This window comes from Coturnix japonica, chromosome 5 (genome assembly GCF_054131305.1).
Source record: "Coturnix japonica strain WE chromosome 5, WE-NBRP24, whole genome shotgun sequence".
Classification (NCBI taxonomy): domain Eukaryota; kingdom Metazoa; phylum Chordata; class Aves; order Galliformes; family Phasianidae; genus Coturnix; species Coturnix japonica.
In genome coordinates this window covers 41,338,117-41,364,301 of record NC_140667.1, presented here as the reverse complement: position 1 = coordinate 41,364,301, position 26,185 = coordinate 41,338,117, and the positions used below count along the sequence as shown (strand labels likewise).

Below are 26,185 nucleotides of genomic sequence, written 5' to 3'. Positions count from 1 at the left end.
GAATTGCCCAACTGATTTGCTAAGTTCAGTCAGTGAAGTTTATTCAGAGACTTCAGAAGAAATACAGTGATGCAAGCAATGTAAGTATCTACTAAGATGCAAATCTAGATTAAAGATAGTTAAAATTTCTATTCATCTCTTGTGTTTAGTCCTGATCTGTCTAATACTAACACAGTGACAGAGAGGTATTTTTTTTCTGAAGGCAAATAAGTGTTTTCCAGTGCAGCCTGTCTTGTTCCACCTGAAGTTCTTACACTGCACATTTTTAAACCTCATTTCTGCTTCTGAAGACTTTTGTTGTAGTGAAACTAATTCATTGTTTACTGCCTTATGTGATCTACTACTTGGAGCAGTGGTGAGTGGCAGAGATAATGACAAAATCAGATGCTTTATGCTAGTACTTCTGAAATGGAATTTTCAGAGTGTGAGAGAAGAGAAATGAAGAACATGATAAAAGAGAATGAAACTTGAGTTACTTCAACTGAATTTACTTGTATTGTACTCATTTGAAAATATAACAGAAGGCAGCTGGACTGAAGTGATTGGATATAAAATTGAAAAGAAAACAAACATTGGTAATTGCATATGCTTGCATGATAATATGAAATGTTTTTTTTTCTCATGGCATGGCATAAGCTTATTTGTAGCAGGCATAAAAAAATAACCTTGCATTTGTAATAATGCACACTTGGAGTTCTTATGAAGAGGTTAAGTTATTTACAACCAGGAGAGGCAGGCAAGAAGACCATCAGTGTGTTTTGGCATAGTAATTCCTGTGGATATGACAAAGGTATTGATATTCTTTCTGTGTAGCCTGTGCAACATATGTGGGCAAAAGCTTTTGTAATGAGCCCCACTTCTCTAATAAGCCCTGCTTCATGACACAAAGGAGTGGCTTGCTGCTGTTAGAAGTTATCTATGTAGTTTATTGGTGGCCTGTTTTCTTCCCCCATTTCCTTCAGGGTTTCATTTAGGAGTAGGAGTGATTATAGTAAAATAAAAAATAAAAAATCACCCACTTAGGAACTTAATCATATTATCCATGTCCACTAATGACTACAGCAACTCTAATGAGTTAGCCTGAGAGCTGAAAAGGAAGTGGAGTTTGAAATACGCGAGTCAGACGTTACTGGCTAATTATGCTAGTAAGAGTTCATATCTTGGATAGACAGTTTTGATTAGAGTTCTGAACTACTTTTCCCTTGAAGATAAACAAGAGAGGGAACATCCTGTGAAGATATTTCAGTTTTCAGCTGCTCAGCGGGTTCACTGGTGATATGCCTGCTGTCTTCTCAGGGTGTTGCTTTGTGAAATGAGGAGAATTTGGATGCCTTTCGTGTGCTAGAAGAAAACTCTAGATGGAGCAGAAAAGTGTTTTGAATTAACCGTGGGCCAGGTTTTCTTGTTGCTGAAGGACGGAAAAGTGTTGTGAAGAAAGATAATAAATACCTGACTACTGAACCTTCTACTTCTGGAGGTTGACTTCCCTGTGTCTCAACTTCCCTTCTGCCCTTGATCTTTGTTTTACCTCATTCTCCCTAAAGGATACAATAGAAAGAATTCAGATCTCATGGATCATGTCTAATTTGGTGATGGCAAACTCATACCTTCAGTCTAGAGATACTGCAGTGGTTGTATAGGAGACTGACTGATCTGGGGATGGTACAGAACTCTGTGGCTGTTCTGCAGATATGTTGCTTCCAGAACTCAGCTGACACATTTAAAGGGAGTAGGGACCCCTCTGGACTTAGACCTGAATATTTACAGATGTGAAATTTGTAAAATGTCATGATCTACGTGAAGTGAGAGTCTTGCCATCAAGCCATCAAGACTGTCCTGTTGAGCAGGATACATCTGTTTGGATGAACTCCTGGTGATGATGATGATATAGGGATCACATGACCCAAAATTGCATATTAATAGCTGGTGGCTGCAAGGCATCTCTGCTCTTCCTGCCTACTTCCCATCATCCTAGTATATTCATCACTGTGTACAAAGTGCTGTGTATTTATCAGATGCATTGAAGTAGCTGGATATTTATAAATGAATGATGTCAGACAAGCTTTAAAGAAAAAAAAAGAAAAAAGATTTGTTGTGGATGTGAAGGGAGCCTGAGAAGCTCTAAGCTACCTAAGGCAATCAGAGATGCTCCTTCACTTCAGCAGTAAGTGTTTGGCCCAAACAGATCTGCTAAACTGTGTAAACTCAAATGTGCTTTAAGTGTTGCAATTAGCTTGATGACATTCACACACTCATGGGGAAGGCAACCAGCATTCCTTGGCAGAAGTGAAGTGCCAGGGTAGATGACAGCGTGTCATGGCCTATTTAAGCAGACAACCTGTCTGTTATGCTGACTTATGCTCTTCTGGGTAAACAAATGATCTCTGCTTTCACAGCACCTGTGGTATGCCAGCAACTGGTAAAGAAGCCCTTTCAAAGGGTTTGGTCCTAAACACTTTCCCTAATTCCTTATTTCCTGACATATGGGCAGTTACAGAGGAGCACTGGCTTCATGTAACTGGTCCATTCGAGTCTGGAGCTTGCATGTGCTTTAATTTTACGTTCAGCTTTGCCTGACTTGCAGAAACAATGTTGAAAAGAGTTGTCCTGTACCAATCTCCTTAGATACATTTCACCTCTGTCTTTATTTATGTGTCTCTTCTTCTACAGCTCCTTTCCCTCTGTTGACACTAGTGTTTTTGGCATTAGTGTTTCTGAACTTGTACTGGGGGAGCAGATTAGTGGGTACTGGGCCAAGAAAAATCTTTATCTTTCAGCACGTGCAGTTCTGAGTAGATACATGTTGGCTTAAGCGGACTTTGAAGCTACGTAACTCACACTGCCTTGCTGCTAGAAGTGGTTTCTCTGACCAGTTTTTGTCAACCATGGGATTCTTGCAGACACTCTCCATTCCCTCCATCCCCATTCACCATCCTTATTATCCATCCCCCAATACATGATTGCAAAGTTGTTTCATGATGTTTCTGCAGTTATTTGTTCATTTTATATGGCATATTTATATATAATTTTTACTTTAGTTAGCATAAAACATAAATAACCTTATCAATTATTAATTGCTTGGGAAATAAAATCTTTGGCTGACTAGCTTCAATTGACTTCATGAACATTATTTATATTTACCACCCTTCTTGCTGCTTCCAACATCAGCTGTTCCCTCTGAGGAATTTCTTCCTCTGACAGCTACCACTGCAAGAACAATATTTATGGATCTCTTTTGGTGTTGGACCTCTCCTTCTTGAGTGCTTTGTCTCTTTTGTCATTTATCTATGTATTGTGTCTTGAATTCCACTTTAACATCTGTTTTGTTCAGTCGTATATTCAGATCTTGTGTACAGAGGATACTAATAAACTTGGAGCAGGTATTAAAAAGTAAATCTACACTGCTCTCTTGGTCCTATAAATTATTTTTGAAGCCTATACTTATTTACATAGGATACAGTAAGGCACACACAAGACTGATTTGCTGTCTTTTTCTTTGCAGCATGCTATTGATGCAGATAATGCAGGAGTTAGTCCCATAGGAAATTCCTCTAACAACAGCAGTCATTGGGACCTTGGAAGTGCCTTTTTCTTTGCTGGAACAGTCATCACAACAATAGGTATGTTTATGTTTATATTTTAAAATACATAGTCAAGTTGAGACCTGGATTACCAATAAATTTGTGGAAGGTATATCACAAAGAAGTAAAGTGGCTAATTTTTATTTCAGTTCTCAGGAGGTGTGCCTCTGTTGCATCTCAAGAGCATTGGGCCTCTGGGTAAATAATCAGAAGCTGTTTCCATAATTAGGATAGAAAAACAACGCTGAACTGAAAACAAGTAGCACTGACGTAGCTGAAGTTTTATTATACTGTTCTTAATGTTAGAGCAGGTGAACTTAATTATCACTTGAAAGATCAATAATCAGAATCAGATGAAATAACTGTTATATGTTGTTGGCAATTTGAATTTTAACATCAAAATTTAATTCACCCATGACAACCTCTCTTTCATCAATTTTGATTTTTACTCTTGTATTTGATACAAAAGTTTCATTTTTTACAATACTACTTGTAACTGGAAATGTATCCACATAATTAACATTTTATGCTAGTAATGTGTTACTAGAAGGAAAGTCACAAAGTGTAGATTATGAAAAAAAATAAAATCCATTCTGGAATTCATGGCCTTGAAATATTTTTACTTTTTTCTCTGTTATATGAAGAGTGTTCTAACCAGCTCCATTTACTTTTCTTGAACCACTGATTTTAGTAGATTTGTTATTAAGGCCCTTGGCATTTGTGTCCTCTGTATATTGTGTCCGATGTATTTAGCTTCTTCATCTCTGAATGCTCACTTTAGGTGTTCTAGGGTTTTTGTCCTGAAAAGGAGTTACTCAAAGATGAAGCAGCTGGATTTTCATTATTCTGGTCTGAAGGAAAATAAGATGAATTGTTATCACTGGTGGCAAATTTAATTTCCTGATAATTATAAAGTGGCTTTATAATTTTAAGCTTGATTTCAGCGCTGTCTTGGTTAGGAGTCAAGAGTTTAGAACCCTTTGGCTTTTTTTTTTTTTTTTTTTTTGCGCTTTTTATTTGCATTGCTTCTAAGTATTCTTCTGACTTCAATCATGAGAATCTGATTTATGCAAGTTCTTTACACGGTTAATACAACAAAATAACCTGGTGCATTTACAAGACTTGCTATGTTGCCCAAACAGTAGAGCCTTGTACCTTTAGATCAGTGGAGACTTGTGCCTTGTTTGTTGTCATGATGAGGATGAAAGAGTGATTACATAAAGCATACTCCTTTGTGCAGTCCTCTATCTGCTAAGCTACATTGCCATGTATTTTTAATGGCAGCATAAAAAAAGGGGGCGGAGATAAAGAAAACATTTCTGAATCAAATGTTTATAAAATCCTCCCTAAATATTTGTTTACTCAGTAGACCCAAGTGACAAGCTTTTAAATTACTCATTGAAATAAATGCCGCTTTATAGGCATAGTTTATGTAAGCATATTCTTTGGCATCTGCTATTAAAATAACTTATTGAAAAGAACTTGGATGTTTGCCCATATCTGCTTTAAGTTCTCCATGAATGTGATTTTTATAGGCTGCATAAAGTCTGCATATTGTGTCTGGTCATGAAAATGGTTTTATTTTATCTATCAGAGTCCTGTTAGTATCCCCGTTACACAGACACTCAACAGATTACATGGTCATTCTCAGTCTGCTGACTAGTGGAGCCTGAATTTTATCAGACTTTTAGGAGAAATCTCGAATCTTGGATGCAGCTTTGAAAAGGACTGTGGTTTGGAGGGTAGATAGTGATGTGAGAGTAGATATCTTGTGTATAGTCTTTTTTCCATCATGTGAGAGATGGACTTATCCAGTGCAAGTGTTAGAGAGTGCTGGTTATCACAATCATGTTGTCTCCAGATCACCTTCAGATCAAACCACCTCTGGTATACAGTTAAACAGGTCTGTACTGTATATTCCTTATATCCCTTTTCATACATGTTACAAAATCTGAAAAGTCCTTTTCTGTGGCTTTAAGGGGGGGCAGTGCAAACATGTTTTCTTTGCACTCGTCAGAGTGGAGAGGGGAGAGGAAATTATGAGCTAACCACTGAAAATGAGTCTTGTCAGGTGAATCACACTCCTGTCAGGAAATAATTGACAGAGCCCGAGAGGAGCAGCCAGTGTGCAGGCACCATGCCAGCACTGCATGATCTTTGTGCCATGATAAGTCAAACTAGATTAGTTAATCACAAAATAACTTTAAATAGGACCTGAATTTATAGAAGATATGGGTAACTGAGTATACAAATGAAGAACTAAATCTCTGCGGGTAGCTTGCCTGGGAAGTGACATCATTTCATGGAAAATCTGTAAATAGAAATCACATGTAGAACAAAGGCATCTCTGCAGTAACAGCCCATTAGTTTTTCTAAAAAGCCTCATATAAGTTTGAAGTTTCCAACAACTGTTTCTCTCTACAGGGTATGGAAACATTGCCCCAAGCACTGTTGGAGGCAAGGTTTTCTGCATCTTGTATGCCATCTTTGGCATTCCTCTATTTGGCTTCTTGCTGGCTGGAATTGGAGACCAACTTGGAACAATCTTCGGGAAGAGTATTGCAAGGGTGGAAAAAGTTTTCAGAGTAAGCTTTGTCAGTTTTTTACTTCCATTGTGTAACTTGCTTTTAATTCTGTTGCTGTTATCTACAGTCCTTTTCACATGTTAGGCATCCTGAAGAATTTACATTCCAAGCTGAAAAGATGCTTTATCTACTTAAAAGCCTTTGTAGTCAGTTGAAAGAAATAGACTTTCTCTACATGGTGATGCAGAAGTAGGCTCTGTATTTCTGTTCCAAGGATCCATCATTTTTTCAGTGACTGTAGGCTATCTCTGGAGAATGTATCTACTAAACTAGCTTCATTACAAGGACTAGTTTAAAACAGCCTTCCAAACTCCACAGGTTATTTTTGACAAGTATACCTGAACACTAAATATAGGGAGAAGTTAGTATAACAGCTGTAGGAAGAAGGATGCTGATTTAGGTCATGACTGAATTACTACTAAAGCTGAAAGGACTTGGAAATCAGGGTTACTGGAATATATACTAACTTGGAAAGAGAAATACCTGATTGATACACTTTCACTGCAAGAAGTGGGTACACTGCAACAGATGTGCTGGTACAAGAACTGGAATAATACTAGTACATAGAATCACAGAATCATAGAAAGGCCTAGGTTAGAAGGGGCATGAATCTCCAACACCCCTGCCAGGCAGGGCTGCCAACCTCCTGATTTACTTGACCAGGTTGCCCAGAGCCCCATCCAACCTGGCTTTGAACACCTCCAGGGATGGGGCAACCACAACCTCTCTGGGCAGCCTGTTCCAACCTTCTGCAGAGATTTTCTAGATTTGAGTAGGTCATATAATTTCCCTTCTTCTAGCTGATACCATCTGTTTTTGGTGTCTATATCACCTGGAGCAGTTCTTTTGCAAGCACTGCTGCTGACCTGGCAAATGGTAATTTGCTAATTTGCCAATGGTTCACTTCAGGGATTCTCTCTTTGAAGCAGAACTTCTAGAAGTGACCTCTATGATGGTTCCTTTGGATGCAGCATAACTAGAGGTAAGTCTTTCCAGGGATGGAGAAGATGAAAAGCTGTCCAAACTGGTTAGCTTAATAGGCATCTATTTCTGAAACATTCCCACAGCTGAGAGCAAATTACTTGTAGCTGTATTTTAAAGGAAATAATTGAGTATTTAACTGGAGTATGAGCAATTTCCCTTTTAATTAAGTTACTGTGAAGTGTCCCAGACTAGCCATAAGGAGTGTCTCTCAGACTAAATGTGGAAAAAGGTGGCTGGTTGATTATGGGTGAGTAAGCATTTACATGCCTGACTGAACACTTGAAAATGGCCTACATTTTTATGAACTAAAAATAAGGTTGTTGAAAGGTGACTCAGGCTGGCTGGTTCTGCAAAAACAGAGGTAGCCAAGCTCACAACTTTATTTCCAGGCTACCTTCTTGTAACTGTACCTACTTCACCTGAAGAAATCTTGGAACCTTCCAGACTGCTTCTGCTCCCCCAGAAGTGTGGTAGTTATAATATGCACAAGGAGTTAGAAAATCTTTGAATGATTCTCAGCTGTACTACTGGCTTTCTAGATGACTTGGACAAAACCATTAAACTGTCAGTACGATAGTTTACAAATAAAAATATACATATTCTATTTGAAGTATTTTAAGATTCATAGATGAATGCTGATACTACCATTTAATAGAGAATATAGCTCTTCAGCACATAGTGGGAGTTCTTTTGGTATTCAAAGTATTCTTTTCTTTTCTTGAGTTAATGCAGTTGCTTGTTTTTTATAATCATCCGAACAATTCCTTTTCCTCCTTGGTATTTTGAAAGCTTCCAAAGCAATGTACATATCACCAAGATATGTTTGCTCCTTTTACCTTATTTTTCATAAATACATAAGATATACTTTATATTAGCTAATGTAAATTATAATTATTATTATAATGATGGTATATATATAAATTATTAATATGATTTGTTTATATAATCAGAAACCATCTATGTTTGAAACTAATCAGAGAATCCGGAAGTGAAGCAACCGCTCTTGATTTAATTATGAGCAGTGAGCTCTTAGCTCTATATGTAGTTTTTGTTTCTGTTATTCAATGTGTAAGTCTTGTTTCTTACTTTGTCTCCATGAGGAACTCAAACTCAACATATTTGTGAGTGTAAAGCAACCTGCTACAACTGTTAGGACACCAAAATCTGCAGAATATCTGTAATGAGACTGAAAGGTACAAATGTAGGCTAAGAAGACACTAGAAGAGCTAAGAAAACATTGATGGTATGCCTCACAAATCTTTTGGAATTAGCTGAGGCTTACTGAGCATGTATCAGTATCTGTTGATATTATGTTCTGCATTTCTGAAAGCTTTTGAGAAGTTTTCTCATCAAAGGCTATAAGAAAATCAAGCTGTGATGAGGAAAGAGAGAAGATCTCACACATCAGTAGCTGTCTGAAGGAGAAATGGAGATTAGGAGTAGAGCATTGGTGTGAATCAGCTGGAGTCCTGATGGAATCTTACTGTTTTGACAGGAATGGTCTGGAGTGACTCAGACAAGAAGAAGATGAATATGCAGATGACAGAATCTACAGATGACAGTGTCTGCAAATTGCACCTCTAGATATTTCAGAATAGCTAAAATGAAAGGTGTAAAATGATGATAAGATGATAAATGAAACCTAGTGTTAGCAGTACAAAATAATGCTGAGTTCTTTAGTTTGAGGAAATAAATTCTAGTATATTTAGTCAGAGATGGCAGCTGTATTTTGCTACTCCTAGAGGGACTTGGAATTAATGTGGATGGTTCTTTGAAGATAACTCTGCAAAACCTAGTGGTGGTTAAAAAGCATAAGAGTGTCAGCAATGGGGCTAAGAACCAAATGGAAAAGACCCTTCTGTCACTGCACAAATCCATGGTGCTATTGCACCTTGAGTGCCCCATTCATTTCTAATAACCCAATTTATTGTTTTTAATAACCAATGGATATTTATGGGTATTTAATAACCAATTAAGATCTATAATAAACAGCAGAACAAACTCAATTCTTTTAGATTGTACTATATAAACAGAGGTTGAAAACATCTAAAGATAGAAAGGATAGCACTCCAGAATACACAGCTACAGAATGCAGTGTCATTATCATGAGTTAAATATAGGCTAGATTCAGATAGTATTTATTCAGACTTTGTACCAAGTATTTAGATTCTAACTGGAGGTAGATTGGATGACCATAACCAGACAGATCTTCCCTTCATTTGCAGTTCAGTACAGACATTGAGTGTGGGTACATCATGCTTCTGAGAGCACTTTACGATTTTCTGGCATGTAAGGTAAAACTGCTGGGAGCATTTATTGGGCTTTATGACTCCTCTCACTGAGCTGGCTTACTGCACTGGTGCTGAGGACAAGCCAGGCAATATAGCAAGTAGAGCATTGATCACCATGCAGGGTTGTAAGCAAGCAGACAGAAACATGAGTGGTGGCAAAACTTCTCCTCTGAAGCTTATGCATCTAGAAAGTACAGTACTTTGTGCAGAAATACAGTGTCTCTGTAAACAAACCATCATTCAACGAATGAGAATTATCAGAACAGGTACGTCTGATGCCTGTATTTCCAGTGTTAAGCTTAAAGAACTTGTTTACCTGTTGACCTCTTGAGAAATGATGTGCTCTAAATATGAAAGACCTATAAGTTTTATTGAAAATACATGCACTTCCCCCCTCACTAGTAATAATAATAATAATAATAATAATAATAATAAAAAAACAAAAACAAAAACCACCACAAACAAACCAGCAATGGACTTCATCTGAACCTTGAAAAAGATATAGGAAAAACTAGTTACTGTTGAAAGCTTGGACTGGGAGTGGGGCAGAAGTCCCACTGAGCCACTGGGGAGCTTTCTTTAAGCAACTTCTAAAGCTCTACCCTTCCTAAACACTGTTGTTTGCCTTTCTGTATAGAACAGGTTTATCCTAGCTATTCTTTCTCTTAGAGAATCAAATTCTTTTTAGTGATTTTCAGTTGCTCTGTTCACTTTTGTTATTTTGCCAGTGACAGGATTTATCTTTATGAATTCCTTATCTAGCAATGAGTACAACAGCTCAAGGGAAAGAAACTTTGAAGAGGAGAGTAATCGGTCCAGTTGCTTGTCCAGTGAAGCTGTGAGAGCTTTCCTTTACTTCTTCTCCACTGGGTTAATGCCATAACTCAGAACCCACACCTGCTCCCTGCAAGGCATCCACTACTCTGTATTCTGTATCTTGCAGACCGACACCAGCATTAGTTCTTATTTTTTTAGCGGATACATTAAGCTTTTAGGTGATACTGCTCTCAAAGCCTGAAATTCAATTTCAGATCACAGCTTAGACAAAACAGGGAAATCATTCTGGATTTTCAGTTATTTTTGTTATATTCAAAATTTGGCACATAGTTAATAGGTAGATTTATTGTAACCTTAGTGACATTAGCTAGCAAGAGCCTCTGCACAGTTTTGAATATCTGATGTTGAAAAGCTTGCACTTGGACTTTGTTCATAAAATCTGACACCTTCATGTCTGTGCATATAAAATTATGTCAAACTGATGGAAAAGTTTGATCTCTACTTCCTGACATCTAATCAAATTATGCCAGAAATCAACAAACTCTTTTAAGTTCTATTTCATTTCCTTAATAGCCAACACCATTGTCTTACCACAGTAGCTGCTAAAATCTCACTGAGGCTATAAACATCTTATCTTAGGTTTTTGTTTTTTATTTTTGTTTTTGTTTTAATATAGAGTTACTTACTGCTACTTTCTGTAAGGTAAAAAGCTGTGATTTTAATATTTTAATTCTATGTTATTTTTATCACACTCAAGAGCTTTCACAGAGGAATGAACTAGAGCAATGATCAATCTGCCATCTGCTGGTATTCTGTCTCTTGACAGAACTGTCAGGAGAGGGTATAAAATTCAAACCAGTGGTGCATGTACACAGTACTGTTCCAAGATGATTCAAGATTTATGAACTGAAATTCCAGTGTTCAGAGTTTAGTCTAACAGTTTCCTGGGTCATTTCCACCAAAACAAAATGTCAGGTGAATATAAAAAATTCTGCCATCAGAAAGGAATCCTATGCTTTTATAATTTAATAAGAAATTCTTATTGTTGCAATGAAGACAGTAGATCTAATTACATTCTATTATAGGTTATTACCACTTTCAGACCATAGTAGCCAGCCAGGAAGAAAACTTCTGTACTAAGATTCTGTAGAAACAGTGATTTATAAGCATTATTTTTAAACAGACAGGAAAATACATAGCCAGAGGAAATGACAAGTTGGTGTGAGATGAAAGGGAAGAAGCCAACTGGAAATTAAGAGAAGTGAGGCTGAGATGTTCGAAGAAGTGGTTAAGGATGACAGAAATTAAATGAAGCTGACATGAAGGTATTGTTAGAAGAATGGGGAGATAGATCCAAACAGCCATTTACAGAAGAAATTTTCCCTCATAATTTCAGGTGTATTTTGATCTATCCACCTGTCTCTGCTCTACTGACCTTTCTGCTCCTCCAAACCTGGAACTGCCATTATGTTCTGCTTTGCAGTTATTTTCCATGGGATATGTGATGGGCATGAAATAGGAAGGAGGCACAATTGCATGATTTCCTCAGAACTGACTTCCCTCATCATAATCTTGTAACCAGTAAGGTCACAATAAGGAATGAGTGCTGAGGCTACTTTACTTTCTTCACCACTTCACATCAGCAGTCCCTGTTACGAACTCCTACAATGTGTTGAACTTGCTGGATGCTGATACACAAGACAGACAGGGCCTTGCTTTTTCAGGTGGGTGGGTTGTACATGAATATTGCCTTAAGCTGACTGGCCTATCAGCCATCCTAGGCAGACATTACAGATGTGGGAGCAAAGACTCTGAAAACTACTATTGCAAGGCATGCATCTTATCCAGCAATGTGGAAAGTGTGTGGTAGACTTACAGTTGAATTCCTTTTAATATAATATTTCTTATGAAGTTGCTAAGTTAGCTGCTGAATAACTTTGAGGAAGAGATGATGCAAATTCTATTGCCATTCACAAAGTCACCTTGTTGCTGGAGGACCAAAGGTGATGTAGCCTTGGAGAGAAACGTTACACAGTGTGTGCTGACCTAAAGCAGTTTTCATTTGATTTTTGCAATTTTATGCTTCTCTCATTCCTTAGGAGCTTGCTTCTTTGAAGCTGCTACTGTTCTGCTCCAGAAGCAGCAGAATAACTTGCTCAGGAAAAAATTTATCTGTCTGGTGAAAGCTTGTACAGATAAAAAAAATTTGTTGTACAGTGCTAATTTACAAATTCAGAGTAGTAGAAACAGCAAATGCATCAAGTCTCAGCTCATTATCTGTACTTTTGCCTATAACTCCTGATGTGTCAGGCTGAGAGTTACAGTTTCTCGTACAATGTGAAAGGGGTACTTGTACACTAAAATGGCATTGGTTTATATTTGTACATATTCAAGTATGCTTTATTTCGACTATGTGAGCACTTCAGTGTACATTTCAAAAGTGAGTATTCTGAAATTTAGGAGTGATTTAAACCAAAACCTAGATGCAAATCAAAATTTTGCAGTCAGTTATCATTACATTTATGGATGTATGCATGGTCAGGTACTAGCAAAAGAGACCTGCTTATAATGAGTTGTCCTTCCTAATTCTCAAGAAGTATATTTATCTGAAAGTAGGCTTTACAACATAAAAATACTAAAAAACTAGGCATACACTAGTACTTGTCAGCAATACATCTGTAGTGCCTTATGAAACTGATGAGTTCTTCATTTCCAGTTCCTCTATTTCAGTTCTGAAGATGTTTCTGTATATTAGCTGATGATAGAAGTGAAATTAAGGAATAGAAGTACTGCAAGAATCCAGAACTTGCAGTGTCTGCATAGGCTTTATGCAAAAAAGCATAGCAGAAAGAGCAGCTTGAAAGAGTAATTTAAAAAAGCCAGAATCATGAGCAAGATGCACCAGACTTAGCAAATGCTGTGCTTCTATTTATTTTAGCTTATCTTCCTCATCAAACTTTATTTAGACAAAAAATAACTGTCTTTAAAAACAGTTGAAGCTGAGGAGTTACTCTTCTGGATCTTTTGTCTGTAAAAATTTAAGACTGATGTACTGTCTTCAGGGAAACGAGACTTCAACACAATGACTTTTTCAGCCTATGAAAATTCAAACAGTCTGTCATCCACGACAGTGGGATTGATTGTAAGCTACTTTTGATAGATCTACACCTCAGTCTTTCCTCTTGAAAAGGAATTTCACTGAGCAGAGAACAATAGAACGCAGTGTGGAAGTGTGCTTCAATCCTTTTAATGAATAGTCTGACAACTGTTTCAGTTAAAATACATGAAGCTCTTCTGAAATCCTGGGCATTGTTTTCTAGATAATTGCTCTAGTTTGGAAAACTCTGAGTGTGTTCACATCTAGTTCATCAGTACTTTATCTGACGCTAAAGAGACTGTTATTCTCTGTGTACTTCACAGAAGTGTTCTGCTTTCTGCTGCTTTCTGCTTGGACTCCTTCAATGCTCTTCCATGAAACACTTGTTCTTCTAACTGCTTTTCTTGGCTGTAAAGCAGTCCAGACCCAGGGCCATCTGGTCACTTTACTGTAATATGCGTAGCAATGGTGAAAGTGTGACCGTTGACTTTTGCAGTGTTGAAGTGGAGGATGAAATGCAGCGGTAGTAAATTTACAGGGTCTGTCTCTGAAATACCTTGAGAATGTAGAGAATGTACAGGCCACAGCTTCATTTCTGCTTCCATCCGGTACTTTAATTATGGTTATGGAAATGGAAGAGGAAGTTTTATTTTTACTTTTGGTCATTACCTGCTTTAGTAGTCCTCACACTGCAAGATAGATGCAAGATAGAGCCAAATGATAACTCCGTGCATGAACTAAGTGAGCCTGGTGCAGGCTGTGACTCCATTACATGCAATGGCTCTTCATCAGAGCTAAATTTGTCTATGAATTCTATTTAAGTTCAACTTCTGCCTTGTGGTACAAATTTTGATATACCGTTGTTACTCTTTGATTCAAATACTCTGCTGTATAAAAGCTACAGGAAAGTATATTTGCTACAAAGTGCTTAGACTATATGCTTAGAATCAAAAATTAATGACAAAATCTGTGGATCCCAGTCATGGAGTATCTGTTCTTTGGCATTTTATCTCTACAAATTGAGTACAAACCTTTTGGACGTCTGTTTTAACCCAAAGCCCTTTGTTGCCAAACATCAGTTCAGAGTCTAAAGCTTACCTCAGCTGGCTGTGGAGCACATCTTTCTTTAATCCTGCAAGTAAAAAAATGCTTGCAAATAGACTTCCAATTTAAGGGTTAATATTTTCCTGAAGATTTAGGTACAGACCTTGACATTTCTGTAAGGCCTTTTAGACCTGTCCACCTTTTTGTCTGTTAGGCCTGCAGGACTTGAGTGAAATACAGCATCAGTCTGAGGCAACTTCAAAGAGAAGATCATGAAAGTCTTGAAGAGGATCTACTCCTGAGCAGAGCCACAGGGGGTATTGAGCCTAGGGTTAATTGAAAAAGCTGCTGGGGGCTGCTAGAAAGAGAAGGTAGCAGCTCTAAAAAGGGAGAATAAGTCAACATCAGGAACAGATAGTAATTGTTCCAATTTTAGAGTCAAATGAATCTCACAAAATGCTAATATAAATGGAGAAAAGACTGTTCTAAAATGAGGCTTTCTAACTTATTAACTTATTATAGTTAAATCTTGAGTGTGTTGTTATCTGGAACCTCAACTCACTTCAATGCATCAGTACTGAAGTTCATCCCGCAAAGTAATTATTGCTCATGTTACTTTAATGCTTATTTTTCTCTGTGTTAAACAGAGAGCAGTCTAGCTTAGAGATCTAGAGCATTAGCTACAGGGCATTCCAGAGGAAATATTGCACTGTTTTGCCTGCTCACATGAGACCTTTTAATGTGTTTTTGTTGTTGTTGTTGTTTTTCTTTATTAGAATTTCAAGCACTTAATAATTTCTCTTACTGGATTGTACTCTTGTCACTGAACTGCAATACCTCTAATATTTTACAGCTCTTGCAAACAGCATCTTCAACAAAAAGTAGTGAAGAATTGTAGTGTGCCTCTCATTTTAGAACCTTTCTGAATGTTTACAAAGAATAAATTAATAAAGCAAAGATAGGGATAGTAGGCAATTGAGTGACAGAGAACTGATTTAAGTGCAAGGTAAGAGAGTATTTGTCAATTAATTTTATTGTGTCTTAACAGAAGGGTTTCCAAACATATGAATGATTATTTATCTTCCTTAACAAAGAACATAACTGATGAATAATGATGATGAAGTGCATTTTCAGGAAATGCTTTTCTTCCAATGGAAATTTTTAAAAGAAGAAAGCATTGATTCAGTGCTTACCAAAAACAGGTTTACCAGGACTAGAAAGTTAAAATCCACTCAGGTAAAGGGAACCAATGCAGAACAACCATTATGAACTCATTCTGCACTCTCTGGAAGCAGAGGATATAGCTATAATTCAAAGGGGAGCATAAGGATGGATGGAGGAAAGAAGCAGCATATTCCAAATCTGGCCTTTGAATGAATCCTTTGCATTTCTTTAAGTCTGTGTCATGAGCCTCTGTTGCCCTCTGTCTGCTCCAGTGTCTGAGAATAGTATATGCAGAATGGCTGCCTCTTTTTCCACATTTATTTTTTTTCTGGGCCTGTATACAGCTCTTTCAGAATAGAAGTTTGGTCTTAATGTTGTTATTTTTGTTTCTTCAGTATCATAATGAGCACCTTGACAAAATTAGTCGATGCATATCATAAAGCCCTAACTGTGCTTTCTTGAGAGAGAAAGAAGATAGAAAAGAGATATACTGAGCCTAGAAAATTTCCATAGTAGTGTTTCTGTATTTTCATAACACAACATCAGTACTTGCATTATGACTGTAGCAAGATCCATGCTTAGCAGTTTATAAAAATAACATTTGAGAAAGCTGCTGCCCTGTGAAAAGCTTGCTGCATATTCCATCTGGGTCTAGACAAACACCCTGCAGAAGTGTTGTTTTAGGGGGAAAAAGAAAAGCTATGTAAAAAACGAATCTTACTTTATCCTTATCTGTGTTTAGTATGTATTCAGGATCATCTCTACCAAGCCTAGCAACAAATGTGAGTGCTTACAGTTTTTAATATCCATTTCTCCTATGGTACTTGCTACACTTAAGAAACAGAGGATGAATATTGCATCTTCTTATGATACAACAGCAATGTGCTTTGTAAAAAATAAGAATTGAAATTTATATATATGTGTGTGTGTGTGTGTGATATTCTGTTTTATGCTTTGAATACAAAGACTGGCTTTCCTTTTGTTAAAACATTTTCATCTGGAGGAAATGATTTAGAAGACAAGCTGCTTAATTAGTGTGCAGGAAGAGAGAATTTGTTCCAAGAATATTTGGCAGCATGGGAGAGGGCATAAAGTTAGGAGCAGGAAAAGGGGACAAAAGAAGAGTTTAAAAAATATGTTTTCTTTGAAGGAGTGCTCCAAAATGCAGTGTCTGGTGTAGAGACAAGGACTGCATGTTCTGTGAAGGTGCAGTATACTAGCACTAAAAATACAACACCGTTCAACTAGCCAAAGAGGTAAACAACTTGTTTGAGGTCCTGGAGATATTTGTCAGGAACAGAGAAAAGAAAGTCTCTGGAAGACAGAAGTAACATATGATCTCACTGTAAGGTAGAAAACATTCCAGTGATATTTTAAATTGAGTAGTATGGTAAATTGGGCTAGTCTCTATGAAATATGAGGTGACACTGGAAAGTCTTGCAAGAAGCATATTTGAAATATGGTGTAATTTGCCATATATTTAGCATTTTGTCTAGTCTGAAAATGGACTGTAGTATCTTGTAGTCCCACGCTTAATGTCTTCTAATTGGAAAAGAATCTACTCCTTTCTGAATGAATCTGTGTCATCTCTGTTGTGTCAGCCTGGGAAGATAAGAACTTTGTTTGGTCCTTTTGTTGACACTGAGGAGGTCAGAACATTTCTAAATAGGTTTATGTACCTGAAAAGGGCAAAAGCCATGGAAGAATCCTGTTAATCAGCATAGATGTGTAGGACCTGAAAGAGAGAAAAATAAAAATAAAAATAGTTTTCTCTTAACTTTTGAAGTTATTGGACAGGTAAAATTACATTGTCTTTTGTCTTAATTCATAACTCATGAACAAGTGGATGTCCTGAATATCAGGTACAGATTTATACATCATTTCTTCCACTCTTTTTTCCATCATTGGTAATACATAACTCATGCTGAACTCCACATTCCTTTGCCAGGACAGATACGGAATTGATACTGTAGCTTTAATTAATTCATAATAAGGTTTTTGTATAGTACATTTCAGCTTTCTCACGAAACTTTATTAAATTCTGAATTCATTTAAGTATGGGACAGAAAATCTGGAATAAATCTGTCAGAATTGGTTATGTTAATCCAGGCTTATATCAGTATTACTGAAAATAAAATCCAAGTTTATATTAAATGAAGTGAGAGTTTATATGATCTAGGAGTGTAAAATGTTGCACTTACACTACTTGTATTTGTATTCAATTTATAGCATCCAGTAACATGCACAATATTTGTTCAAGAGCCTTCCAGCACAGATTTACATAGGTAATTTTATCTCAGGTTATTTGGAATTCTATATAAATTCTATATAAAACCTGTATTTTTGGTGTGAACTGGGAAGCTCTGAAATCCATAAATAGCTCTATTATACCTTCAAACGTGGGAATGCAAGCTGGTATTCCAGAGTGCAAGGTCAGCCTTTTTCATGATTTATTTGTAAGTAGCAAAACACAAAGCATGAAGTATTAGTAAATAAAATGTACTATTTCCTCTATCTTTTTTTTATTATTATTATTATTTATTTTTCGTTCAGGATAAAAATAAAAAAAAAAAAAAAAGGTTTGTTATCGTTTTAGTTTCAGTATTCCTTGTTGAGCACTTAGGGCTGGTAAGGCTTTGTGGACTTACATATATCTTTGTTGGTTTTAATGCCCACTTTGAACTCAAACTGGTGTGTATTGGGGCCTTTCTGAAACTCAGGACTAGTTTTCCAGGACGTGTTTCTCGTAGATTAGTGACTATCTAGGAAAACAGAAATCACAATTTTTCTATGCTCAGACCATTGAGGTTCACTGTTCTCTAGGGACAGTTCTCACTTAGTGAGAGGAAGAGTTGTGTTCTATTTAATAAGTTCACAAATGACAGAAATTGAAATACCTGATGATATCAGCATGATCTGTCTGCCATTCATAAAATAAACTATACAGTTCCAATAACATACTTTTTTTCCTTTGTTTTGTCCATTCTCCAGAAAAAACAAGTGAGCCAAACAAAGATCCGGGTGATCTCTACCATCCTCTTCATCCTGGCTGGCTGCATTGTCTTTGTGACCATTCCTGCTGTTATCTTCAAACACATCGAAGGATGGACAGCCTTGGAGTCCATCTACTTTGTGGTTGTCACTCTGACTACTGTTGGTTTTGGTGACTTCGTAGCAGGTGAGCAGCACCGAGCCTAGAATCTTTGGCTCTTAGAATTTATTTTTTGGTACAGAGAGGAAGCTTTTTACAATTTATTGTATTCAGAGAAATGAAGCCATGTATTTCTGTTGGGGTTACTTTGCAATAACATAGACAACTCCATGCTGAATTAGGAGCCAGGTGCCTTGCCATCTGCAGAGTGCAAGCTTTCTGCAGTGTAGATAACAGGAGTCTGGGAAGTCCTGATTACCCCTTATCATGCAATGAATTATGTACAAGTCAAATGACTTTCCTATTGAATTCAGGGTTTGTATTAGTCCACTGGGTCTCAAGACGAGGCTGACTGCTGAAGCAAGTAGCCAAAATGATGAATGGACAAAGCTATACAAAGTAGAGCTGAGCTATAAGGCTGGAGAAACGTCTGGTCTGACACAGTAGAGGGTGGCTAAAAACTTCTTTTGCATGATCTGCAGCATTTGAGAATCTGGATTTTGTTCTCTAGCCTTGGCAGGAATTTTGACATTGCAGATGCTCTGTTACAGCAAAAAAGGACTAACAGCATATGCAGCTTAGTGCTAGGAGGTTATTCTCTCAGATGAATACAGTACTATCTGGAACTATAAATATCCATCCTTATCAATTACCAAGGAGAGAGTAAGGACTGTTGGTTTCAGAGATGAGAGAATTTATTTTGCTCTACTGTTTGCTAAGAAAATATTGGTTAAAATAAATGAGATTTCTTTCCCCATTATTGGATTACTATTGATTATTGGATTATTTGGGATACTAATTGTAGGCATTAAGATGCAAAGACGAATAACACTTCTATTTTATTATTTCCTAAACATCAGTGAAGTACGAATGAGTAAAAATATCAAATGAAGAAACAAAGATACGTGAAGTTTTCTTTGCTGAACAGCAGACAGTATTTTGTAGACAACACTCTCACCCTCCTATGTTTCTGACATAATGGTGTGGAAGACAGGAATTACTGAGGAAAAAATTGTACTGAACAAAGCCCCAGATATGAAAAAAACACGTAATGAACATCCAGCTTTAAAAGTACCTATATGAACTCAGTCAATTTTAACCACTTAAGCATGAAGAGAAACTCACTGGTATTCTGGCTTTGTAGTATCAAAGTGTGAAATAAAAATAATTAGCAATATTTTTCTTAGGCATCTACACTTTGTTAGTATTTTCTTGAATAACATATTTATAAAAAATCAACAGAGTACTAAATTTTAAATTGCTCTATATCCAAGATAATCAAGACTATATAATCCGCAGCTGGGTGGCTACTAATAACCAGAATTTTTGAAAAATCAAAACCCTGAATGAGAAAACTTCAAAGGTGGTCTCATGATAAGAGTTTAGGGCAAGTGATCACCAGGAAATCTGAGTTTTATTGCTGGTTTTGAGAAAGATTTTCTGTTACTTTTATTTTCTGTCACTTTCATCGCCGTATTGCTACCCCTTCAACATCAAAGAGAGAATGTTATACCATAGTGGGTAAAGCAGCGTCAGTGAAGCTACACTGATTTATTCCACTAAAAAATGTCTCAGTTCTTGCCAGACTGGGAAGGTTTCTGTTCTACTGTTGGAAATACAATTATGGATGTAGACTGAAAAAAAAGAAAAAGCCAGAATATTTTATAGGCTGAAAAAAGTGGTCTCATATTTTCTCAGTTGGCTCGTTACTCTGTAAGACAGACCCAGACAATCTGCTCCATAACAAGCTTCTGTAGGGATGTGTTTGATCAGAATAGCCTCATTGTACCATAGCAACAGCAGCCCCCATCTACCACTCTTTTACACTCTTGAAGACTAGAAAAAGAGAGTGAATCATATAGCGTATGAGAGAGAAACATCAAAAACAATATTTGGGTTCCTGCCAATACTCAAATGTCTGAGCTTTCTTGGGAACATTCAGCTGCTTTACACACACTCATGATCAGTCTGGATAAAATTAAAATACTTACAGAACTGTAATCTGAAATGACTGCAAAATGTTCAGGTGGAAACTCTGAACTGTATTGTTGAGGTATTTTACAAGAGGAAAATCCTACAGGCTTTTCAGTGTCTAAAGGAGATAAAAGTTGATGTCTGGCTCCCCTCTAACCAAGGAGATCTTCTCTAGGAAAAACTGCTTGAACAATGCGGTTGGACTGGATGACCTCCGGAGGTCCCTTCCATCCTCAACTGTTCTGTGATATTTGTTGCTTCATTTGATATATATCTCCTCTAAAGTCACTGGCCAGAGAATTCATCCCTATAACTTACATCCAAGCAGACAGCATATCCTTATTATCAGAGCTGATACAGCACCAACTTCCTGTCAAATATCCTCATTTGGTAAAGTTACTCTTCTGTCTCCTACACGGAGATCTCTGAATCCTTTATTTAAAACCAAAGAATCTGGAATATATCATTTGAGAGGGTTGAACTGTGATGTTTCCAAACTACCAGGCTGTAGGCAGTTCAGAATAAGGAAGACAAACTGTAATAATTTTTTTCTTGAAAATGTTTTTGTGCTGTTGCATGTAGTATCAAAGCAGGAGTTTCAGACTTGCTTCTGAACTGTCTCAGCAACATAAGGAAAAAAGTTTACTAGGTGCTTTGGCAGGTCACGTAGCAGTAGAGCAATATGTAATTTCCTAGTCTTAAATTAAAAACAGACTGTTCCTCCCACCTGACAGATCTCTCATCTTTTATTAGAAGTACAGTGGTGTTGGAAAGGATGAAGAAATATTTTCAGGAATTTCTCAGAATTGCAGAAATTTTGCAGTCAATTTTGGCATCATATGTTTCCTAAAGAGAAGTTTATGCTTATTTCAGGAGGAAATGCTGACATCCATTATCGGGAGTGGTATAAACCTTTAGTGTGGTTCTGGATCCTTGTTGGCCTTGCCTATTTTGCTGCTGTTTTGAGTATGATTGGAGACTGGTTAAGGGTCCTGTCCAAGAAGACAAAAGAAGAGGTATGACTAATGTCTCAGTGATTTGTCCTTTTATAAGAGACTTCTAAGTGCCTGATTCCTAGTTGTCTAGAGGATACTCCTCTGCTTGACTTATGCTCAGTACTGCCTCCACTGAAAGCCTTTCATTTTCTAATAGCTCTGATCTTGTAGCTCCTTCACAAAGTGTTGAAAAAAAGCAACCAAACAAACATAGGTTGTTACACATCTGTCAGTACTAGTGAATACACAGAACACACCAGCAGGTCTGCATTTATGAAAAAGAGGCCAGCCTTCACTCTGAAACAAGTTACAAAACTGTGATAAAAATGACCAGTGTTCTCTCTCTAACATTAGAGGTGCATGGCTTTTTAAGGCATTAATTGGTTCTGGTAATTATTAAACAATAATTTGTTTTTAATTCAGGCTGTATACTGATTTTTTCCACCCTTCCCTATGTCACAGAATATGGTTCTGAATAAAGGTTTGGATATAGGTCCCTTATTGAGTACAGCATTATTAAAAATTAAGACATTGAGTAGTCAGCATCAGGGAAAACGTGTCTCATTTCTCTCTGATCATGTCCTCCATGATCCAAAGACAATATTGCTAATGCTCAGAATAAGAGCAGAAGATGAAAAGTAATTATCATACCTCCTTATTTGAAGCCTGCTGACAGAGGGTTAATACAGTTTCAATTTTTAATGCAGTGTCTTCCTGTATTCCTAGCAAAGCTAACCTGGCAGAGTTAACCAAAGAGCAAGAATAACCAAAATTTGGCAGAGGTAATGTTATTTATCATTTGTGAAGGCAGTTGTGCTCCCTGAGACTCAGTGTTTCCTCATGAATTAAAAGGCTTCAAAGAGAGCTGTCAGACTGATATGCGGCAAGAGAGCTGCAGTGCTTGGCTCTGGCACCCACAGGTGAAAGTTTCAGCTCTCAGGGTGGATGTGAGATATGTGCTACTACAGTCAATCCACTTCTAAGTGGAGACCATTTCATCCGGCTTGAGGAACCAAAGATAGTACTCTGTGGACAACTGAATGGAGAAACTGAGTTTAGGACACAGCACTCTTGGGAGCTGCCGACATTGTGCTTGGGTAATTGTTCTTCTTTAGCCAAACTTTAGAAAAGGCCTGTATCATTTATCTTTTTGTTTCCTTCCCCTTTTTAGTAGAAGTACTTGTTTAATATATATCAGTGCTTTATTCTTAGTCATTACTGTTCTCTTAGGTGCAAAGCAGTGAAACAGAACAGAGCTGTGAGACATTTAAGGACATGCTGATGATTCCCACACAGAACACTGATGTGTTTTGAAAATTTCTTCATGAATCAGCACGCTTATTGATGGCTAAGGGGGGGGTGGTAGTATTTGAACAGTTATATAATGTACACCTCCATTAGATACAGCCAGAAATGTCCAATATAAATTAATCTGGACTGGATGTATCAGCAGGCTTTTGAAGTATTTGAAGCTATCCAGTAGATACTCTCAACATTATTTGCTTTGTGGCACTGGCCAGAACACTGAACAATGGGACTGAACCATGAGCAATATGGGAAAGTACATTACTATATTGCTATACTGGGTGCTGTAATGTTCTACGGGATATTAGTGTAACTATAGTGAGTAATTCTTCCTCCTCCTGATGATATTACAAGTCAGGAATTTTGTTCTTAACCAGGGAGGGATTAGCATGAAGAACTCTCCCCAAGTAACACAGCTATAAAATGTGCAGGATAGCAAACTATGAAACAGGCATTCCAGTAATATGCTGCATATGCCATTTACTAGTCACTGGTTGGTAATCTTAAAGCCTGTCTGAGTATAATCACTGTGCTAATCAAAACTGGGCCTAGATGTATGCTTTGGAGTTGAGACTGGTCTCTGTTTCTATGCCTGACAAAAAAATGTTCTTGTGCTACTACTCAATAGGAATGAATGTCACTTCATTTGATTGTTGTTTTGTTTTTATTCTTTCCTTGTTGTTGTGAAGGTTGGAGAAATAAAAGCCCATGCAGCTGAGTGGAAAGCAAACGTGACAGCTGAGTTCAGGGAGACACGGCGTCGGCTCAGTGTGGAGATCCACGACAAACTTCAGAGGGCAGCCACTATCCGGAGCATGGAGCGCCGACGCCTGGGCCTGGACCAGCGAGCCCACTCCTTGGACATGCTCTCTCCAGAGAAGCGCTCAGTCTTTACTGCCTTGGAAACAGGACGCTTCAAGGCCTCATCTCAGGAAAGCATCAACAACAGGCCTAACAACCTACGCCTTAAAGGGTCCGATCAACTCCACAAGCATGGGCAAGGGGCATCTGAGGACAACATCATTAACAAATTTGGATCATCTGCTAAGATGACCAAAAGGAAAAACAAAGACCTCAAAAAGACCATCCCTGAAGATGTGCGTAAAATTTACGAGACCTTCCGAAACTACTCCTTGGATGAAGAAAAAAAGGAAGAAGAGACTGAGAAGATGTGTAATTCTGAGAACTCTTCTAGCACTACAGTTCTGACCAACTGCATTCAGCAGCAGTCGGACCTGGAGAATGGAGTGATCCCCACTGAAACCAAAGAAAGGGAACATGAAAACAAAGCATTACTTGAAGACAGAAATTAAATGTAAAAGATGCTTGACTTGAATTAACAATGTTAGTGTTTTTATATACATATATATATTGAGACACGTGCCTTATACAGACTCCTTATTCAGTCTGAATTATATAGCATCGAAGAATATTTCACTGTGCCATAAAGACTCAAGCTTGCTCTGCCAAAACAAATCAGGAACACAGCACTGAAGAATGGCAACAGAAAGCTACGCACATGGAAATTTCAGCCTGTATTAGATTACCAGGGCAAGACACAAAGGAAGAGACTGAACTATGGCAATGCCACCAGAGTGCTATGACCATGGCTTAATATTAGACAAATTCTTACATATTAATGTAAGAAGAGCCTTTGAAAGGGATGAAAAGGAGCGTATCTTTGTAATGGAGTATGTATTCATTAAGCCTTTCCCTGGTGACTAAGAAGAGGAGAAATGATTGGAGCAAACTAGAAACTTTCAGTAAGGCTTAGTTTACGTTTTGGCACGTGATCCAAGCTAGATTTTTTTTTCCATTTTTGAATCAGATGCATTATCTTTCTAAACTCCAAAAGAATGTCAAAGGATGCGGCCACCAGCTGGATGCTGGTTTGAAAAATCAACACAGACATATTTAAGGGTCAGATTACTTTTTTTCATTAAAAAAGGAAAAACAAAGAAACAAAACAAACAACTCTGTGGGTATTTATCTTAACCAGTAATGCAGCGATTTAAAAAAAAAAAGAAAGGAGAAGGAAAGAAAATAAATGGATCTTTTTCTCCTATAGGAAGTATTCAGTGTAAACTCACAGCACGAAAGTGTAATGAAGAAACTGCAACATCTAGAGCTATGTTGTTTAAAAGAAGAGAAATATTCATTTAATGATATTTGGCTAAGTGTATAAAACAGTGGGCCAATTGCTTTTTTAAAAAGGAATTTCTCTTTCACACTTTCTACCACTGAAATAAACTTCAATTTTAATGCTGTAAGACTATGAAGACAGAAGGAAAGCTAAAGCTTCTGCATGTCAGCAAACTGCTGTTCTCTGTAGCTGAATCTGAATTTTTAAAAATAGACATAAGAGCGTATACATTATTCAAATGAGGGCCAGGGAAAATGTAGAATCTCAGGGCTCTATGCCCCCTTTGCTAGGTTTGAATTTAGACTTGAGCTGCAGGCGTAATCTCAAAAAAAAAAAAAAAAAAAAAAAAGAAGAAGAAGAAGAAAAGAAGAAAAAGAAAAGAAGAAATTGAAGAAATTTAGGAAAATAAGTTGAGAAAAATATGGTGGTAATCTTTTAAGTGCTTAGAGCTTTAAGTGCCATTAATGCTGTCATATTTTGTAACTTTTTAAACAAGTATTTTGAATTATTTGTTTTATTTCCTTCCAGGTATGATTTTGTTTGACATTTGCTATCTCTTTTCTTGATGAATTGAAACATAAGCACTCTGCATTCCTAAGCAAAAGTGAAACATAACCAAACTGTGGGCATTTAAAAAAAAAAACAAAAAACCATGTTTGCTGTCTGGACATATCTGAGAAACACAAATGTCCCTAGACTTAATAGTAATTATTCAAACAAAAGGCTGCAAAATAACTGGTAGGAATTACCAAAAAAACACTTAATATTGGTAGTCTTAGCCTGTGGGCTACTGTGCTTGCCACTGCAGATAGATGATTTTGCATGTTGGAGATGAAATACATGATTGCACCAGCAGTGCTTCCCCTGAGCCTTCTCCAAGTCCTAAATAGTCCTGCAATTTAAGCTGTAGGCTTATAGGTATAAGGGTAAGCATTCCTAGTCACACATACCACCACTGGCAGGTCACACAGACACATGATTTTGGAACTGCATGCCCATATCTGAATACACAAAATGCGTGCTCCATTTTCTGTTTTAGTTCCCGGGATTCTGTGCATAATGAATCACCCCAAAATCCAACTGGCCACCTAAAT

The 26,185-nt window shown here is 37.3% G+C and overlaps 1 protein-coding gene across 2 annotated transcripts in view; it reads left to right on the top strand.

Annotated features, from left to right (window-relative positions):
* The window catches only part of KCNK10 (potassium two pore domain channel subfamily K member 10), a 50,664-nt gene extending 24,962 nt beyond the window's left edge, over positions 1–25,702 (top strand). For both annotated transcript variants that reach the window (XM_032445033.2, XM_015865415.3), the window contains exons 4-8: positions 3,503–3,620; positions 6,006–6,166; positions 18,515–18,701; positions 21,522–21,664; positions 23,638–25,702. In XM_032445033.2, coding sequence (XP_032300924.1) covers positions 3,503–3,620; positions 6,006–6,166; positions 18,515–18,701; positions 21,522–21,664; positions 23,638–24,261 — 1,233 coding nt within the window. In that variant the 3' untranslated portion in view covers positions 24,262–25,702. The remainder of the gene's footprint in view (positions 1–3,502; positions 3,621–6,005; positions 6,167–18,514; positions 18,702–21,521; positions 21,665–23,637) is intronic.
* Positions 25,703–26,185: the final 483 nt, after the last annotated feature.